Raw genomic sequence first — 19,774 nt, 5'->3', positions numbered from 1 at the left:
TCAAGATATTGAAAATTTAAGTAATGGGGGTTCGAGATATCGAGGTTTGATTGTACTGTCGTTCCCATCCAAGGAATTGTAAATCGTAGCTTGTATGCTCAAACCCTGTACCTTTGTAAATTGTAACTCAAAAATTATAGTGTTAAGTTTTCTTTGAATGTATAAATATGAGAAAATAAAACTGATTGTTTATATCAAGCGCATTATAAATCAAACCGGCCTCTTGAAAAGGTTTTCTTTTAAAATACTGTACTGCAATCAGCATTTCGCTGAGTAGTGGAGCAGAGTTTCATAATCATTAGAGCTCAGATTTCCATGCACTATCAAATCTCAAAATATGCATGCATTCATGCACTACAATATGGCAAAACATACACAGTAAACCGGAAAATATGCACTATCAAAATTCAGTTTCTTTTGGAACTTTGTACAACAACTACCGTGATTTCTGTCGATGGTCTTAATTTAAGCTCGTCCTTTTATCCGTCAGCATATTCTAAAACACAGAAAAGATCTTTCTACGTCAGCAGAAGTGACAGGTGCACACTTAAATGAAGACATTTGGGACAAATTGTGGTCAAATTGTACGTCTTTTGCATTTTTACAACAATCCGTCTTATATAAGTATGACAAATTCAAAGTCAGGATTTGTTCGGATCACTTTGTTCGACCTATAGTATCTGTAGCTGCTGCAGCTACTTATCCATGCGGTGATTGCAGACACTTTTGAATGTCCTCAATAGGTAACAATTACCTGCTGTATTAACAAAGACGTGTGAGGAGTAAGAGTTCCGGGTAGGATATTCCATAACAGAAAAGGGTTCAGTGCAAAATTAAGGTTTGTAAGCTGCTATCTCAGTGACGCAGAGTCATAGAAGTGTGATACAAGAGATACAACAAATGAACTGTCAATGATAATGCACAATTTAAGGTTCAGTTTATAGCAGTGTATAACTGGGACACCTTTATTCCTAAGAATTACAGAGATCGACGTGGGGACTTCTGGCTTACGTCAATGTTTACTCAAGCAACAGATAAGAAAGTGCTTTGTTAATTGGATTATAGGACCTCTGCCGTATGTACTAACTTTGGTTGTCAGATAGGATGCCAGGTATACATACTCGCCGTCTCTCAGTAATAGACATACTGTATAATGTAGAAAAATGGTCCCAAATTCTGCAAACCAACATTCATGAAAGGCAGTTATCATGCAAGTTAACATTATATATGCGCCAAAGTCAGATGAAATGTCATACTCTGCAGTATAAACGTCCAAATATTCACTATTATATCCAAAATCTTCAAAATATGCATTATGCATGAGTTTTCTTCTAAAAAGGCCAAACCATGCAAACATGCAGGGAAAAAGAACGGTTATTTGGAATCGTTAAGCCATAAAACGAATATTTGAAAGTTTGAGAAGTGTAACTAGCTTATTTAAAAACATGCATTTTGCATGGAAATCCGGGCTCTAATAATCACAATCGAACGTCACTGTTCCCTTCTCTGAAAAGTGTGTTCACTCTCTCACTTCACTGTGATGTAAGCTTGCTTCATAAGCTGCCCGCATTTATATCAGCTGAGCACCTCTGCTCTATAATGAAGTATGGAAAGGAACTAATAACTGCCAATTAAGTCATACATAGCAATATAGAAACATCAAAAGGAACACATAATAGGAAAATGACAATCATGAGTCAAATAGAAAGAAAACACAGAAGGACAAGGACAATCTCCACATCTTCATTTACTACTGTCTTCAACTACAGTGAGTTTCTCTCATCGGTTGGCCGGCAGGCACGCCCAGCTTATCTGCCTCCCGTTGACTCATCACTTTCCGTTACACAGCGCACTGACAGCACGGGAATGCCAGCACTTTGCAGTTCACGTCGGTGCTTAGAACGTGTATCAAGTTTTGATCTGTCAATCCAACTGTTCTCAAGTTGTGAAGTGTAAAATTCTTGAGGTATAATTCTCATAATGCCTACAAATGTGTACACGGTAGAGGAAAAGGTATTTATGTACGATAATTATGTGAAAGCAGAGTTTTGCAGGGAAGTCGTTAGGCTTTTTTAACACAAATTCCAGTGTATGCCCTCCACATAGACCGTGTAGAAACTCGTAAACAAATTGAGAGGAGCTGGTTCTTTATTTGATAAGAAGCAAAGTATTAAAACCGTGTACTTCACGAGGAAAAGTAAACGAGATCGCAGAAAGATTAGAACGTACGCCTACAAAATCCCTAAGACAGGGTTTTGAAGAGCTCAGAATGCAGGGCTAAGCTAACGTTAAAATTATCATGTAGCAAAAGTGAACTACAGAAATATAGCCAAGATCAAAAATATAGAAAAACTAGTCAGTAAACAAAATTAATGAAAAGTGTTGTAATAAATTTAAGGAAGTGTGTGAATTTGAGTTTCCTGAGATGATGCCAGAAATGTGTGGATGCAGGAAGAGAACATTTCCAACATCTCCTGTCAGAAAGTACGAGCTTATTTTCTTAATTCTTAATTAATAACTTTCTTAATTCTTATTTTCTTAATTTTAATTGTTATCTCATGTCATGCATGGATAAAGTGAGCAAAGTGCTGCCCTTGTTGCTATGTCATGGAGCGGGGAGTGATGAGTCAAGGGGAGGCAGATAAGCTGGGCGTGCCTGCCGGCCAGCCGATGAGAGAAACTCATGGGCTCTCTCCTCATCAGTCCCAGTTCTTTTACATCCATTATTTCTTAGCTCCTGACAAGCTCATTTCTGCTTTCCAACTTCAGTCAGGAGGGCAGGCTTCAACATTCATTGAGGGTCGTCTTGATGGATCTTCAAGCTTGATGTGGGAAGCGTAGCTTAAGTGGAAAGCTGGATAAACAAAGGGAAAACAGGGAGAGGAAGAAAGACAAAAATGAATACAGGTGGTAAAAGACTGTGGACACAGAACAAACACAAAAGGAGATAGTCTATAATGAAGATGTATGTACATCTATTGTACAATCTCTTCCTTACTTTTTCTTTTTTAAAATTTGTTTTGGCTTAATACACTAATAACTAGGTCTAGGATTTTGATGACATGTCACTTTTTAATTGGTTCGCAACAGACATTTCCTAACTTGTAGAAAAATCTTGATCATAGTTCCCTAATTGTAGAAATGCTAAGTTTTTGGGTAATTTTTTTTGCCATTTTATATTTTTACATAATTTTCTAAAATTGTTTCATTATTGGGTCATTTTATGGAATTTATTAGAGTATTTTATACTTTTTGAGTCATTTTCTTACATGTTTGAGGATTTTGAAGTATTTACGCGTGTAGTATTGGATATTATCGCAGCTTTAAGTGAGGATGAATATGGAGACTTGAGAATCTTCACATCGCTTTGTCTTCTGGGGACTAAAGAAACTTGGTTCATCAGTTATTTCTGGGAATGTCCACATTCCAGGAGAGACACCTCCAATTGGAGAAGTCTTCCTCGTGAACAGTTGAGATATTCTTCTGAAGATGCAGAGCAAAACTCTTTGCGAAATGTAAAAAAAAATTCACTTTGTTTTCTTGACATGGCAAAAGTCCAAGAGCTTATTATAATATCTGTAACATAAATAGAGACTATTCCAAGTAGATTAGTAAATTGTTTGTAAAATTTCATTAAACATTTGTCATTTTAAAAAGTTTTTGGATCATTTTAATGGACTTTTGCCATTATTTTATAGATGATTTTTTAAACATTTTTAGGTCATCACAATTCTGGCCATGCTAATAGCAAAAACAAATTTATAATATTATTTCTCTCTAAGTGTTATTTACTTTTGTTTATTTGTATCAAATTTTTTAAAATATATATATTTGTTTTTAATAACCTTCGTATTTCCTTCAATCCCTAGTAATGTCTAATTTTGAAAGCACATTCTTTCTGCGGAAATTTTTAACATGTATTTCACTGAACTGTAAGGTGAAACATTTTTATCTGGGAAGTGAATCATCAGCTGGTTCAGTGTCTATACTGTGACTTGTCTTGGATTTGAGTTGCCAGTTGACTCACTGCACTGGAGGCAGTAGATAAGAGTGTACCTTTCATCCCTTTATCTTTATTTTGAAGATTTGAATTTGAAGTGTACTGTGTGACAAGTTGTGCATGCCTTTATTTCAGGTGTTGTGTAATTTAGTTTTTGGCATCTCTACAGTTGATTTGCATGTTTATTTCATGTGTACAATGGAGGCACATCATATGTTTCTGTCTCTTGCTTATCTGTCTGCTGTATTCATCACATTCCATTGTTCTTGTTGAAAGCCATTTAGAGTCCTTTTCTTTGACATAATAGTATCAAATTAATAGTGAAATAACCTTGAAGGAAAGTAGTGTTTTGACTCATCTTTTGGTGGACTTACTGTTCACCTTCTAGAAATATGAGAAATAAGAATGTCTGTCTGCCCTAATTTTGGAGAAATGTAATATGTACTAATATTATAAGGAGAGAAAATCTGTGTTTTTCTTTCGTTCATAAAGGGTAATTAATCTGGGGAACCACTGAACCAATTTCAGTAATTCTTTCACCATTCGAAAGCTTATTTCTCCCATGTTGTTATAGGCACTATATAATTATGCTAACTTATCTAGAGTGCAAGCAATAAAACTGTGAAAGGTTAATAAAAATGCACATTCAAAATCCTTAAAGTGAATACACTGCCTAAACCAGTACAGCACATAAAAATTATATGGGTAACATTTGTGGCTCTTAATGAATTTTACAAAAAAAAAATCTCAACAGCATGTGTTTATCTCCAGTAGATAACTCTCAATATGTACTTTTATAGTTACTGTTCTTGTGGTGCATCAAAGAGAGAAGTGTATGACCAAATATCGTGAACTTAAAGGTCTTATGAAAATCAATCAATCTATCAACCACTATAATTGGTATTCAAGGCTGTCGCCCAGGTAGCAGATTCCCTATCAGTTGTTTACCTAATCTTTTCTTAAATTATTTCCATCTCCATCTCCCTTGGTAAATTATTCCAGTCCCTCTCTTCTTATAACTTAAGCAGAATATTTACCCCATTTTGTTCCCTTGAATTCCAACTTTATCTTCATATTATATTTCCTTACTTTAAAAAACTCTCCATTGAAACTTATTCATCTACTAATGTCATTCCAAGCCAGCTCTCCACTGACAGCTTGGAACATACTGCTTAATCAAGCAACTCATCTCCTTACTCCCATATCTTCCCAGCCCAAAGTATGCAACATTTTCATAATGTTACTCTTCAGTCAGAAATTTCCCAGCACAAATTGTGATCCTTTCTTTTGGACCTTTTTCACCATTAGAAAGCTTATTTCGTCAATACGGTATTGCTAGGGCAGTTTGATAAGTAATGCACATCTTATTTTTGTTGTGAAATAGGATTTTGGAGAACGACCAAATTTTATATAGAGCAACTATAAACCTACCTTGGAAATACCACAAAGTTTCATAATTATTTTTGGCATGGTAACATAATAGTTTTATTTTAAAGTGGCTACTGGAGCATGTACATACAAAACAGAGAATGGTGACTGAACTTTTTTTGTTTTTTGCTAGTGGCTTTATGTCGCACCGACACAGATAGATAGGTTTTATGATGACTATGGGATAGGCAAGGTCTAGGAGTTGGAAGGAAGCGGCCATGGCCTTACTTAATGTACAGCCCTAGCATTTGTCTGGTGTGAAAATGGGAAAACACGGAAAACCATCTTCGGGTCTGCCGACAGTGGGATTCGAACCCACTATCTCCCAGATGCAAGCTCACAGCACGGCCAACTCGCCTGGTGAACTTATTTTTGGGGAATAGGAGACCATTGCAAACATTCATAGGTGCTTAAAAATGTCTATGGAGATCAGGCAGTGGATAGGAGTACAGTCAGTCGTTGGGTAAGCAGAGTATCAGCATCACAACAAGGTAAATGGGGACTGTCAAATCTTCAGTGTTCGGGGATGGCCGCATGCTGTTGTAGCTACTTAACTTGACATATCTGTTGGTAGTGTCAACACAACTATCTACCGCGCAGGCTATTAAAAGATTTGTTCCAAGTGGGTCCCTGAGTGCGTAATGTTACGATCTCCGCTGTGCTACGTATATTTCCTACCTTCGTATGCTGCAGTAAGAAGCAGAGGAGTATCATTTGTGCAGAGTTGCTTGAACATCACGAGGCTGATGATTTCTTATCCAAAATAGTCACTGAAGATGAAACATGGACTCATCATTTTGAGAATGAGACTAAACAAGTCAGGATCCTCAGCCGGCAGGGTTCTGATCAGTCTTCTAGGATTCTGATGTAGCGATTCTGATTGACACATTGCCTGTTGATCACACTATAACCTCAGAAGTTTACATTGAGAATCTGAAAAAATTGACGAGACGATTTCTGAATGTTTGTCTCCATAAAGATGTCAACATCATCCTCTTTCAACATGACTGTGCAAGGCCAAACACAAGCCTGAGCAGTGGTAAAGCAGTCATTACACTCTAGTGGACTGTTCTTCCTTAGCCCCGATATTGCACATTCCAACTCTTATTTGCTTGGTCCCCTTAAACGTGCACTCTGTAGCAGGTGATATGTTACCAGTGCAAAGGTTGTAGGCGAAGTCTGGGCTTGCTGAGAAGGAAACCAACATATTGAACCATGTAGTATTATCTCCTCTCCTCATCTGGCTCCACGGCTAAATAGTTAGTGTGCTGGCCTTTGGTCACAGAGGTCCAAGCTTCGATTCCCGACAGGGTAGGAAATTTTAACCATCATTGGTTAATTTCGCTGGCACATAGGCTTCATCATCATTTCATCCTCATCGTGATGCGCAGGTCACCTACGGGCGTCTAATCAAAAGACATGCACCTGGCGAGCTGAACATGTCCTTGGACACTCCTGGCACTAAAAGCCATACACCATTTCATTTCCTCTCCTCATTCCTTTTCTCTTCAAAAGGACGTTTTGACTTAATGAGTCAGTCTTCTTCTAGTGCAGGGCCTCTCAAACGCCTAAACTCTCACGCGTGCAGAGCAAGGCGCAAGAGCTCCGTGCACTGTGCATCAGTGCCGCTCGGTATGACTCGGATCAACGCTTCGTCTCTGGGCTACTCGGCTAAGCTCGGCTCTACTCGGCTCTACTCGGCTGTACTCGGCTCAACTCAGCCTGGATTTGGAGCGCTACGGCGCAAGTGGGGCAGAGGGAGACAGGCGGAGCGAGCGAGAGAGGCGTGAGGAAAGAGAGAGTAAGCGCTATTGCTCCAAATCGAGGAGTGGGGGGTCTGCACTCTGGTCAACCAAGCCAAGTTGTCTTTTGCACCGTGCACAGTGCATGCACCACACGCATGCACCCTGAGAGGCCCTGTTCTAGTGTTTCTGTGGTTAGTGGGTTGTTGCTTGGAAACTAAGACTGGTATGATTTACTATTTGTAATCTGTTGCTTGAATAACACGGGTATCGTCCAGTATGATTTATGATCTGTGTAATCCATTGGAGCGTGACCTCTTTTGTGCGAGCCTTCGAAAGTGCTAAGTTTATTGTTTGTGAAGTTCCAATAATGACTTATTTTCCCAAAGAGTTGGCTCCTGCCACGTGGCTAAAGAATCTCTTTGCTTGTTGTGATTCTAGCAGATGGTTGGTCTGAAATTCAAAGTTCTATCGGTATAGAGTCGTTCAGTGTGCTGTCCATGGAATAAGTCACATCCTTCTGTAGCACCACATGTCAGATGAATCAGTACTTCTCTAGTCACTCATGTTTACTGTCCCTGTTTCAGCAGTATATGTGCCTATGTGACTGGAGGTTTTGACCTCTTTAGAGGTCATCCTCAGCTGGTCACATGATCTAATGTTGACATAACATATAATTATAACATCACAAAATTCAATAAAGAATGTCACATGATATGAGTAAAAATGTTATAGTATCAATTTATAGTTTCTTCTTCATGGCTTCAAAACACTCCTCGAGTTAAATGACCTGAATTTGAGACTTAAATTTCACTATTCTGTACATGAATAACATATATTTGGTTAGAATACACTGTTCTTGGACGTAGAATGTTCAGTGTGTACTATCAGTCCACACAGTGCAGTTGTAAATGAAGGAAAGCTTTTAATCTGTCGATGATGTTAGATAAGATTTTTCTTGCGTGGAATATTAGAGTTACGGCAGTAGCGGCTCTAAGAAGCTCGCCCCCCCCCTCCCCCCCTCCCCCCCCTCCACAATAATTAAAAATGGGACTCTCATTTCCTGATAAGGAAAGTTACAAGTTACACACACACACACACACACACTCTCTCTCTCTCTCTCTCTCTCTCTCTAGTAACCAAAACATGCTAACCATTACAGTATTGAGAAATAATGTCATTCCTAGGACCAAATAATGTACGACTATTTACAACTGAACTGTCAGTCTTAGGCCTACTTACCTACACTGATTGCAGAGAGTTATAAACAAAGTCAAAACTTCAGTATTTAGAATTTAGATAAGGAGGATGTCTTTGTTATCGCATCTTTGCTGTCTACTGGGGTTATCAGAACTGGCTAATTACTTCAGAAGCGTTGTTGATTGTTGCGAGTGGCACCGAGGGATGGTTATTGTTGGAACAGGCTGGGAAACCCACATTCGTTCAGAAATAAGTACCGTACTCCTATTGATGAAAGAAGCTCTGCATTACGACGGCCTAAGTTTGGAATAACCCTCTGTAATGCAAATAATACTGTGTTGTTTATTGTAGCTTTATCAATATGTAAAATCATTCTTCAGCTACTGAATTAATGATAATAACAACAATAATAATGTTATTTGCTTTATGTCCCACTAACTACTGTTTCTGTTTTCGGAGATGCTGAGGTGCTGGAATTTAGTCCAGTAGGAGTTCTTTTATGTGCCAGTAAATCTACCAACACGAGGCTGACGTTTTTGAGCACCTTCAAATACCACCAGACTGAGCCAGGATCGAACCTGCCAAGTTGGGGTCAGTAGGCCAGCACCTCAACCGTCTGAGCCACTCAGCCCGGCTACTAAATTAAGGAACAGTCATGGTGTCTGTTACTATTTGGCCTTGTTCAGCTTTTACTTCTAACTTTGGTTGAATATCATGGTAGAGATATCACACTTTTTTGTTCTTTTTTGAAGGCTCATTATTATCTTCATACTGTTCTATTTCTTGACATACTGCTTGGATATAATTTTGTCTTTCTGACAACTGCTCTTTATTTTGTGGTTGAGTTCCTGCTTTCTTGTGGTTTAAATCCGCTGAAAGATTGGCAGAGTTGATAGCATGTCATTTTTCTACCAGCTCCATAGTTAAATCAGATAACTTATGTTTCTTTCTGATTTCTGAATCTAGGGCTATGCAAAGTTTCATTGTATAACCGATCCAGTATTTAATGTCTGTCCACAATTCTTTGGCTTTTGGTTGTGAGGTTCTTAGGAGAGACTTTCGTAGCTCTAAGGCTACATCCGACCAGAGGTAGCTTGCTTAGCGCCTAGGTGGTGGATAGTCGCTAGGATGATTCATCCAAGCAAACAAACAAACTCCCAAGAACGAATTGAAGTGGCCTCACTGAGTGCTCTGTGTGCCTTGGCTCCCTGGGTAGTCGTTAAGCGTCTATCTTAGCAAACAAACTGGGCTGTTTTTCCAAGCTTCTAACCGGGTAGAAAGGTGAACTTGTTTTTATACTTGACGTACGTTTTACATACCTTATGTTCACTTTTAACTGGACTTGCGCGCATTTTTTCTTTAAATGAAATGAAATGTAAACTATGTAATAAAAACAAAAGAATACCTTGGTGTTTTCCTTACCTCAAAGTGAGGACGAGTAGTTCTTTCGGTGATATGCATTTCCTACAGTTGGTTTCCTGCTTTTGCAGTGTTTCTTGAATTTTAGTAAGCAGAATATCGAACGTTTCTGTAGTCATGCGTAAATATTCATAAAATGTATTCGGATGATTTTGTAATTGTTTGTAGAGAAGATTAAATGACCCATTCACAGACTTACTCATTTATTTTCTGTACCCAACAAGAAAAAAACACAAGTAGAATAGTTCGTACTTCAAACTAGAATTCTCAGTAAGAATTAATTTTCTTTCTAATTTCGACAGAGACATTTTTAAGTCATCCTCGTCTTGAGAGCAACTAACATAGGTCCGGGTAGTGCGGCCACCACATATCTTACCTAAGCTCATATCTACACACCTATCTAGGCACCTACCCATGCAAGCCACTTCCGGTGCAGACGTAGCCTAATGTTGTGGATACTGGTATCCTTCTCCATACAGCAGATTGGTGGATGTATAATTATGCTAACACCTCAAGTGCTAGAAATTTAAATGAAATGTGAAAGGTTGATAAAATTAATTATGATATGTAATATAAGCTGTAATATGTATCTTCAATGCTTAGTATCCATTGAGAAGTGTTCAGAAAAATAAACATCCTACACGCATATTCTTCGTTCGCAGATGGTACAGGTAACATAAGTTTCACACAGTGTTCGCGTGGTGCGCTGATGGCATGTGAAGCTGCTGTAAGAAGTAATTTTATGTAACCTGAGTATGCCACGACAAGCTGCTGTCAGGGAGAGGCCGTGAACCTACATGCCTCAGAATCTGTGACAACATGAGAGGTCAACAGAAATCTAATCGTTCACATGCTGACATCTGATTTAAGCTCCATCAAGGACGGCTACAACAGCTTGTACGAGATAAAGCGTGTCCACCATTTTCCTGCATAATGGGAAATTTATCTTTTAAGTAAGATTGGACCAGGTCTGACAAAGGATCTTAACTGCATATTAATGACGGATATGGACAGGAGACGCCAAAGGGTTTATATTTGGGGGAACGTTGTTTGGTATGTTACAGTCTGCCAATTTGTTTTTCCCATGAAAATGCCTACTGCTATACACAACTGTGAAGTCCTTTGTTATTCCCTAACACTTCAATTTCTCATTTACTTTAAGTCAACATTAACTGGAACTTTTGTAACCCTGCTTTCTGTCCTTTTGGGATGTTAGTTTAATTGGTTTATGCGCTTTCCAATACATTCAAGTGCTGAACACATAAGTGTCATTGGTAGTGGCAGTAGTTGGTTTTATACTGTACAGTACAGCAGAATTATCAGTCCTGATTCTTGGCTGAATGGCCATCCTAGTAGCTTTTGGTTGATAGGGTTTTGGGTTAGAACCTCGACAAGGTTGGGTAAATCTCATTTGTTTAATTCTTCTATCATGCATGTTTCTGCTTGTCTTAATACACATCTTCATTTACATACAACACACCATGTTACCAAGTACCACAGAAACACACAGTACTGAAATACATTCCTGTACTTTGGGTTGGTGTGAGGAGGGGTATCTGGGTGTAAGACTGGACTTAATTCACGTTAGTGGCAAACTCAGATATTTGGAAAAAGGCCTGGGAAGAAAGAAAAACTACTAAATTAACAACTTAACAATAAGTATTATTTCAGATTGTCTTTGTTTCGGTTACACACCCAACATTTCCTTCTAGAGAGGACACAGGATCATATTCATCCAATGAATGATTGCTGTAAGATGCAGGCATTTTTAGAGAGGTTCCTTTGTGTATCAGCACTGGTTTTGGAGGCAGTGGAATTTCAGGAACTTGAATCTTCCTAAATAATTTCTCAAAAAGAGAATGAGCACATGGTAATGTATGCTCTTCGCATTTAATTATATCGTACTTAATATTCGACAGGAATAGGCCATGTGCCGGCACTATCTTTTACCTTTCCTTTCCTACTATCAGTGGTGGTGGTTGTGATTTTTTCTTTAAAAGGAAGTACAACCGGGCAACCATCCTCTATTAATATTAATCAGAGGGAAAAATGGAAGGGGACCTACACTTCAAAAATGAAGGTATCGGTCAAAGAAAGACAAGGGCCATGAAAGTCATGAAAATGAAATACTCCCTAGATCTCGTAACCTAATACTTCCACGGTTAGAAGAGAGGTCGGATAGGACAGATGAAAGCGAGGTGCCTGACATGTGTAAGTGGAAGCAATGCCAGGACTCAACTAAGGGCCCTGACGTTGCCAACCCATCTTCCCGTGTTAAGATCCTGAAGCCCCTTTTAGTCACCTCTTACGACAGACAGGCGATACCGTGGGTGTTATTCTACTGCCCCCACCCACAGGGGTTTTTCCTATCGTCATATATCATGGCATTCATTTTATCTCATTAACCCCTCTGATGAGGTTGATGTCAGAAAGGGCATCCGGTTGTAAAAAACTCTATGAAGATTCATCCCACTTCATACCCGACCCTGTAGAGAAACGAGGCAGGGTTGGATGGACGAATGCGCGCACACACTGGCACGGACCAACACACACAACAAAATTTATCAAAATATAATTTACTTCTCATATAAATACAAACGCTATGAATACCCACAACAAACATTATATCTATAGATTCAATTGTATTTTAGAAAAGTGTACCTGTGTGGTAATTTGTTAACTTCAGGAATTCTAACCTGATTGATACAATATGCATAAGTGAATTGAAAATCTACAGCCTGTTTCCGTTCATTCGACTGGGTCAGGAATGGAATGAATGAAGCCTTCACCTAGCGACGAGGATAGGAATTGTGCCAGCTGCCGAAGCCTGTCACACTCCTCTGGGGCAAAAATTAATGAATGATAGATGAAATTAAATTATATTGGAGAGTGTTGCTGGATTGAAATATGACAAGGAAAACCAGAATACCCAGAGAAAAACCTATCCTGCCTCCGCTTTGTCCAGCACAAATCTCGTATGGAGTGACCGGGATTTAAACCACAGAACCCAGCAGTGAGAGGCCGGCATGCTGCCGTCTGACCCACAGAGGCTCTTATGCATAACAAGTAAAATGAATAAATTTAGAATAAAATATTTTAAGAAGTTTCTTAGTAGGGGCCAGATAGGAATTGGCATAAATGTCAGGAACAGTTTTTTCTCTCTAACATTAAGAAGTTTCAATACATAATTCACAAAATGTCCTAAGGTTTTCCAGTTTGTGTTAATAGATAGATGTGCCATAATAAGCTTTGTCATTGTCAAATTTTACAACAATCGAGTGTTAAATAGTCTGTTCAAAGAAATCTACAAATGCCTATTGAAATCTTTCTGAATACTGCGAGTAGAACTTTCACAAACAGTTTTAATGTGAATGTGGTACATTCATTACCTTTACAAGTAAACCTTGAAGTTTTGGTTTTGTTGGGCTTTAGGTGGTTTGCTCATGCCATCACAGAATGTAAATCTGTATATTTTCTTCTTGGGGGAGCTGGGGGCAGCCTCACTTCCAACTTTTGTTCCACAGTGGCCCTGTGTAGTGTTCTCTTTACTTGTCATCCTACGTGCAGTTTCCTTTCATAGGATATGTGCAAGAAATGTAAATTATTATACCCAGTGTTACCATAAATACGTTACTGAATCCTGGATGTGATTCTGTTTAGTTAATTCATAGTTTGTGAATTTCTTAGAACTGAATTAATTGTATGCTTTTTATTGTTTCCAGATCCACCGGGCGCTTATGAAGGATGTAGGAACTCTGTTCAGCTGTGAAGATTTGGGGGTTGAAGGCTTGCATCCAGTATATGGGCTATTAACCTTGGATCTTACAGACATCAAACCGAATTATGAAGCAATGATTCGTAAAGCTCCTGACCTCGGTATGCAGCACGGTAAGTCGTCATCATATCATCATCACCGAACCCCTCCAGAGTGCCAGGTAGGCTGGTGTTGAACGAGTCTTAGCCATCATTGTCTGTCCAGAAATGCCTCTTCTCTCACCACTGGCTCCTAATTCCCTCCTCTTCTCTCCACATCCTATCAGCTGGTGCAGCCATTTCTTCCTAGGTCTTCCCACAGGCCTTCGTCCTTCAACTCTTCCTTCTAGGCATGCTCATGCTGTTCTTGTGTCAGGCATTTGCTTTCTCCGTCTTGCCATCTTTCCTCCTATCTAGAGCCTCCAACACTTGTTCTGGTATCCTTCCCTCCTCCATCCTCATAACTTGTCCAAACCATCTTAATTTATTCTTCTCCATCTTATCACTAAGTTTTTCTACCTCTATCTCTTTTCTGACTTCAATATTTCTTACTCTGTCTCTCCTTGTCTTCTCTATCATATCCTCAGGAACTTCATCTCACTGGCCTGAATTTTACTCTCATTTCTTTTAGTCAAAGTCCAAGTCTCTGATGCATATGTTAATATAGGGGTATAGTACATCTTGTACATTATCTCTTTACATTTCATAGGAACTTCTCTGTTCCACACCAGGTTCTTTATATGCTGGTAGAATATATTCCCCACATTACCCTTCTACTGATCTCCTTATCCAACTTTGCATCTTGCATTATTTCACTTCCCAAATATTTGAAGTATTCAGCAAGTATTAAACATTATATTTTACAAATAATAACTCGTAAGGTAATGCATCAAGATTATGTTCCGCAAAGTTTTAGAAGAGGTCGTACTATCCTGTTATTTAAATCAGGAGATCCAAACGTAATTAGTAACTGGCGCCCAGTAACAATTTATTGTAATTTAAGAAGGATCATTGAAAGGAGTCTGGAAAGAAAAATTAGACCTTTCATTGATTTGTCAACCCAGCAAAGTTGTTTTGTGTCTACACCAGGTACATTCATAAATTCATCTTCGGTCAACAGTTGTCTTCAAGATGCAATGCTAAAGAAAAAGAATTGTTGTTACTTCACTTTCCTAGATGTATCCAAAGCATTCAATAATATTGGTCATAATCACCTGGAATATACACTGAGTTCAACATCTGTTTCCAAGAAGCTGAGGTCTTTAATAATATCTCTTTTCAGGAATAATACGATTCGTGTGGAAGTAGACGCGACCACTTGAAATAAGGAAATTCAAGTTCATAGGAGAGTAGCTCAAGGATTGCCTCTTCTGTTTAATTTGGCAATTGATTTCATATTGGGGGAATTAAACGACTTAGAACATGCTTCTCAATTCAGGTACAATCTTGTGCAAGGTATCGACAACGTGGCAGCGCTAGGTTTTGCTGATGATATTGTGTTAATATCTAAGGATAAAAAATCAGCAGTGCTTATGATTGACACAACAAGCCAATGCCTTTCCCACGTAGGGCTCACACCGAATACTTTTAAATCAATGAGAATGGGCAATTTGGGTGTTACATTCAACAAAATAATATTAGATGAAAGGAACATTATAACTAAACCAAATGATAATTTATCAAGATTTGTGAACTCAGTTTTTCTTAAACCAGATCAGAAAATTAATATTATAAATCAATACATTTGGCCGAGTTTGATTTATCCTTTACAGTGTGTACTCTTATCGAAACTCAGACTTTGGTTCTTAGATGATGTTGATAAATTAATGAGAAGTACAGTAAAGGAAATAATTTGTTTACTAACAGATTGTCCAGATTGTATGCTCTATAGATTTTAAAAAAAAAAAAAAAAAAAAAAAAAAAAATTGTGAATTGGGCATTATGAGAGCGTCATGGGAAGCTTTCCTTAAACACATTAACATCTGTAACAGGTTGGACTCTGTTATTGACCCACTTCTGGTACAAACAAGAAATTTTCAGCAAGAAATAAAAGGTAGTCTGAGAAGTCTTGGCTTCGCTCCTGATGAACAACCTAAGGTACAGACTCTTCGGAAGAAACGGAGAAATCTGCAGGTTGAAACATGGAAAAAACTATCACACCATGGAAAAGGTGTGTCACATTTTTCAGAATGGACACAGTCAACGACCTGGATTACAATGAAGAAACGACTTTCAACTTCCCAATGGACTAATGCCATTAAAATGAACTGTAATGTGATAGCAGTCCAAAGTGTTCCCGGTAGAAGCCAAGAAAACTGTTGACGTCACTGCAACAAGATAGAAACCCTCCCACATGTTCTTGGTTGCTGCCTGAAAGGGGGAACTATTGATAAATAACTGGCAGTATAGGGTCAGGAGCAGTATTGCAGAACTCCTCAAAAAATCTGCATTGTTATTGATCCAACAATAAGGTTAGAGAGTAAGAGTTCACAGACTAAAGAACTTGATTCTGAAAAGAAGAGACACTACAAACTCTATTTTAAGTACTTTGAAGAAAAGTATCACATACCTGCCAGTTGCTGGGAGGTGATTGGGTTACTCTTCAGTGCACGAGGATCTGTCACAAAATTTTCAGTTATTTTCTTCTATTTTGGTATTCCTGTTCCGTTTTAAAATATATTTGTTTAGATGTTTTATATAATTCATTGTCAATGGTAAATCACCATTTATACAGTATATGTAAAGAAAAATAAAGTTTTCCTGATCGGGAATAACTGTACAACAGAGGATTTCAAAATTTAAAAATATGTAAGTTCATTTTATTGTAAGATAAATAGTGCAAAAATTTCTATCTATTTGATGGTGTGTTACCATACAGTATCCCTTGTTCTAGGGCAGCTATCCCTTGTGTGTTTTCTCTCTCATTCATTGTATTTCATGCTACACATAGACATAGCATCATTCAACTAGATGATTTTACCATACTTATACATTATAGTAAAGCAGAGAATGGAAAACGAATGGTTTCATTGTGCATATTTTTATAATTGTCATCAAGGACTCGAGATTTTAATGTGTTTTGTTTTACTACATATTTTAAATGTTTTGTGTTTCAATATTCATTATTAAATAATTTGCCAATTTATGGTTAATGTAATGGCTGAGGATAAAACCTCGTAATGTAAGGTCAAAACTAGTTCCTATGATGTTTACGTGATTTTAGCACATGAAATCTCAGAACCATTTGAGATAAAAACGGGTCTGAGACAAGGGGACTGCCTATCACCACTTGTGTTTAATTGTGTAATGGAAAAGGTGCAATCATGGTTGACTGCCTAGCTTTCGCGGCTTGACAGGATTTCTCTCAACTGGTCGATACACTGCTGGTATGATATGTGTCGATGTTTCTTGTTTTTAGCTCGGGATTGGGATAGGATGAGAGGAGTTGGAGTGCTGCAATCGGAAGATCTGTGTGAACCCTTGCGTTACCTTATTCTGTAACATGTTTGCTTGCTTAAATGTGACTGAATGTTAATAATTCAAATTTAATTTTCATAAAAATGATGCTGAGTTACCTGAAGTCTGAGGTACTGGGGTACAAGTTCTTGGTCATTGACTGTGTTTGCAAGAGAGTAAAGTTTTACATTCAGACATAGACATTTAGTTGCTTTGGTATGCTTTGTCTCTGTTTCTCGAACCTTCCATTATTACATCAACTGCCCTAAACTTCCACATTCTGTTTGCATTTTGGTGGCATTTGAACTTGCCGTAACTGATTTAGAAGACCTGGGGTTGGTGGCGAGAGCCCATTTATGAAGCTCTCTGGGTGTGAAGATCTCAAGTTTGTTCTTGTCCTTGCATGTTTTGATATTTATCTTGTTTCTCCTTTCTCTTATTCTCAATATCCATACTGATCTCATGCTGTGTTTATCATTAGTATGCTCCTGTTCCTTTCTTAGCTTCTATAACTTAAAATATTAGAATATTAACATTTGGAAAAACAGCACAGTAAGCTTCCAGTTATTTGGGCTAATGCAGGGCAGAACATGCATAAAGAAATTGAAAAACGATAATCCAATTCAGAAAAAAATATTGGTGGGATAGCTTGATATTTTAAAACATAAGAAAAAATTTATTTCGAGTAATACTGTGTAATGTTTGTGAGAGGAATTTTAACTTTTTCCTTGTCGTGAAAATGTCGTCGTACTCCAATCTGCAGTCTTGTTTTTTCAAGCAATGTTTCACAACAATACAAAATTGTTCTATCACTCACAGCTGCAGCATGGTCACTGTTGTCATCATCTTCTCCCTCTTCATGTGATCTTCTTTAACAGGATTCTTTGTTGCTGTTTTACATTGTCATTGTCGGTCATATTGAAGGGTCCACAAGAATTGCAGCCATTCTTCGATATTGCTCTCACCTATGCTTTTGAATCCTCCTATTTTGGAGGCAATATCAGATTTGCTCACATCATCTTGTGTGGAGCCTAAGAAGTAATTTTGTACATTTGGCAGTGCTTTACGCCATAACCTTGCTAATGTTTGTGTTGTGACATGTTACCAAGCAGTAGATATGCCAGTGAACTCTATTGTACATTTATTTACTCTTAGATTTATTTTTAGATTTTTAGACATATCAAAAGCCTTTGACAACATCGGACATCAGCAACTAAATCTAACACTAGCCGCCGAGCCGCTTCCATCTAAACTGAAGGAACTAATCATTAATCTACAGACTGACAATACAACACAGATCAAAACTACTAAGGGTAATACAAAGCCAATTTGCTTGCTAAGAGGACTTATGCAGGGATCACCATTATCGCCAGCATTGTATAACCTGGCCGCAGATTTCATTTCAAAAGCATGAGATAACAGAAGAAAACCTACTACAAGCATATGGCAAATCAGAATTGCCCACTCTTAGTATTAATAGGTTCGTTAACGACAGTCATTGTTGGAAAAGTTGGAAAAAAATAAGGAAACAGCTCTTGAGTTGACAGGCATCTCTATCACGTTGTTCCAGGAAATCGGTCTACAGATAAATGCCAACAAATGTGTTCAACACACAACATGATTCGCAGCCCAGCGCTCGTGCAGTGCAGTCCTGTAAGCACTAAGCTCCGGCTACCAAGAAACTAGTAACCAGAACGCTAGTTACTCTGCCGCCAACTGCGATACCTACGCTCCAGCCAAAACATAGGGTCCTACCAGAGAGCCCCTTCACCACGGGAATAGGCCACCTGCAATACTGCCTATTTCAAATCAACAATTGCTAACTGCCACCAACAAAGGCAGAAACCGCAACCGCCTGCTAGCCAAGTTCACGGCAGGCCCAAGCAAATTTGTCAGAGCCCTCAGTGAGGTCACTGGTTCAAGGCTTGTCCCGTTGAGACACAGAAAAACTAAACCTGCTTCGACCGTGCCCACTGAGAGAGCACCTAACAGCGCGCCGGTCCTCTTATTGAGTTTGACCATTCCAGTGTTTTATTATAAACACCCAAGCCTCCCCAGCCTATACCAGCCTGTCAGGACCACCTTGGTGGATTGAGTAGCCAAGACACTGACATTCCCATCTCAAACCATGTCCAAGAAACCCCCAACCACCCCCAATTTCGACCAACCACTTGAAATTTGCGCCAATAACCGTAACACCTGGTATGATCCTTTCATTTTTCCCATGCCTTACGAGCACTTCCCATTCAGACACGCTCAGTACCACCACCGCCAGCGTACATATACAGCCATCCAGCCCGTCATAAAACATGTCCAGCTCTTACAGGAGCTCTCTAACGGATGCATAATCATATTCCCTATGGATATTGAGGGCAGCTATAGCGCCATTCTTGAACATCTAAAACCTCAGGACATCCGTTACAGTGTGTGTTTTGGGTACGCGCCAGACGCCGAAGCAGCTACCCAAACTGAGCTGGACGCAACACATGCACATACAGCAACTCAAACTAACCCTACGCCTCCAACATTCACTAAATTTCACGAACTCACTCAAACCATGCACATCAGTCAGCACAGACAGACGAACCACCAATCATCACAGACTCACCCCTCTCCCCCCCACCAGCATCCGAACCCGGGACTGAGACCCCATTAGTCTCACAACCGAGTACGGAAACACACTCCAGATACACTCAGACTGGGAGCAGGCGTAAAATACCTGCCCCTAAGTCCAAGGAACCACCAACATCCAACGCCAACACCACAGAGACTCGAA

The 19,774-nt window shown here is 38.9% G+C and overlaps 1 protein-coding gene across 2 annotated transcripts in view; it reads left to right on the top strand.

The window, feature by feature from the left end:
* ash2 (Set1/Ash2 histone methyltransferase complex subunit ash2) overlaps positions 1-19,774 on the top strand; it is a 131,374-nt gene that overhangs the window by 74,415 nt on the left and 37,185 nt on the right. For both annotated transcript variants that reach the window (XM_067153209.2, XM_067153210.2), the window contains one exon: positions 13,512-13,677. In XM_067153209.2, the coding sequence (XP_067009310.1) occupies positions 13,512-13,677 (166 nt within the window). The remainder of the gene's footprint in view (positions 1-13,511; positions 13,678-19,774) is intronic.

The sequence above is a fragment of the Anabrus simplex genome, chromosome 8 (genome assembly GCF_040414725.1).
Source record: "Anabrus simplex isolate iqAnaSimp1 chromosome 8, ASM4041472v1, whole genome shotgun sequence".
Lineage (NCBI taxonomy): Eukaryota > Metazoa > Arthropoda > Insecta > Orthoptera > Tettigoniidae > Anabrus > Anabrus simplex.
The sequence above is the reverse complement of the archived record's forward strand: the minus strand, read 5'-3'. Positions and strand labels throughout refer to the sequence as shown.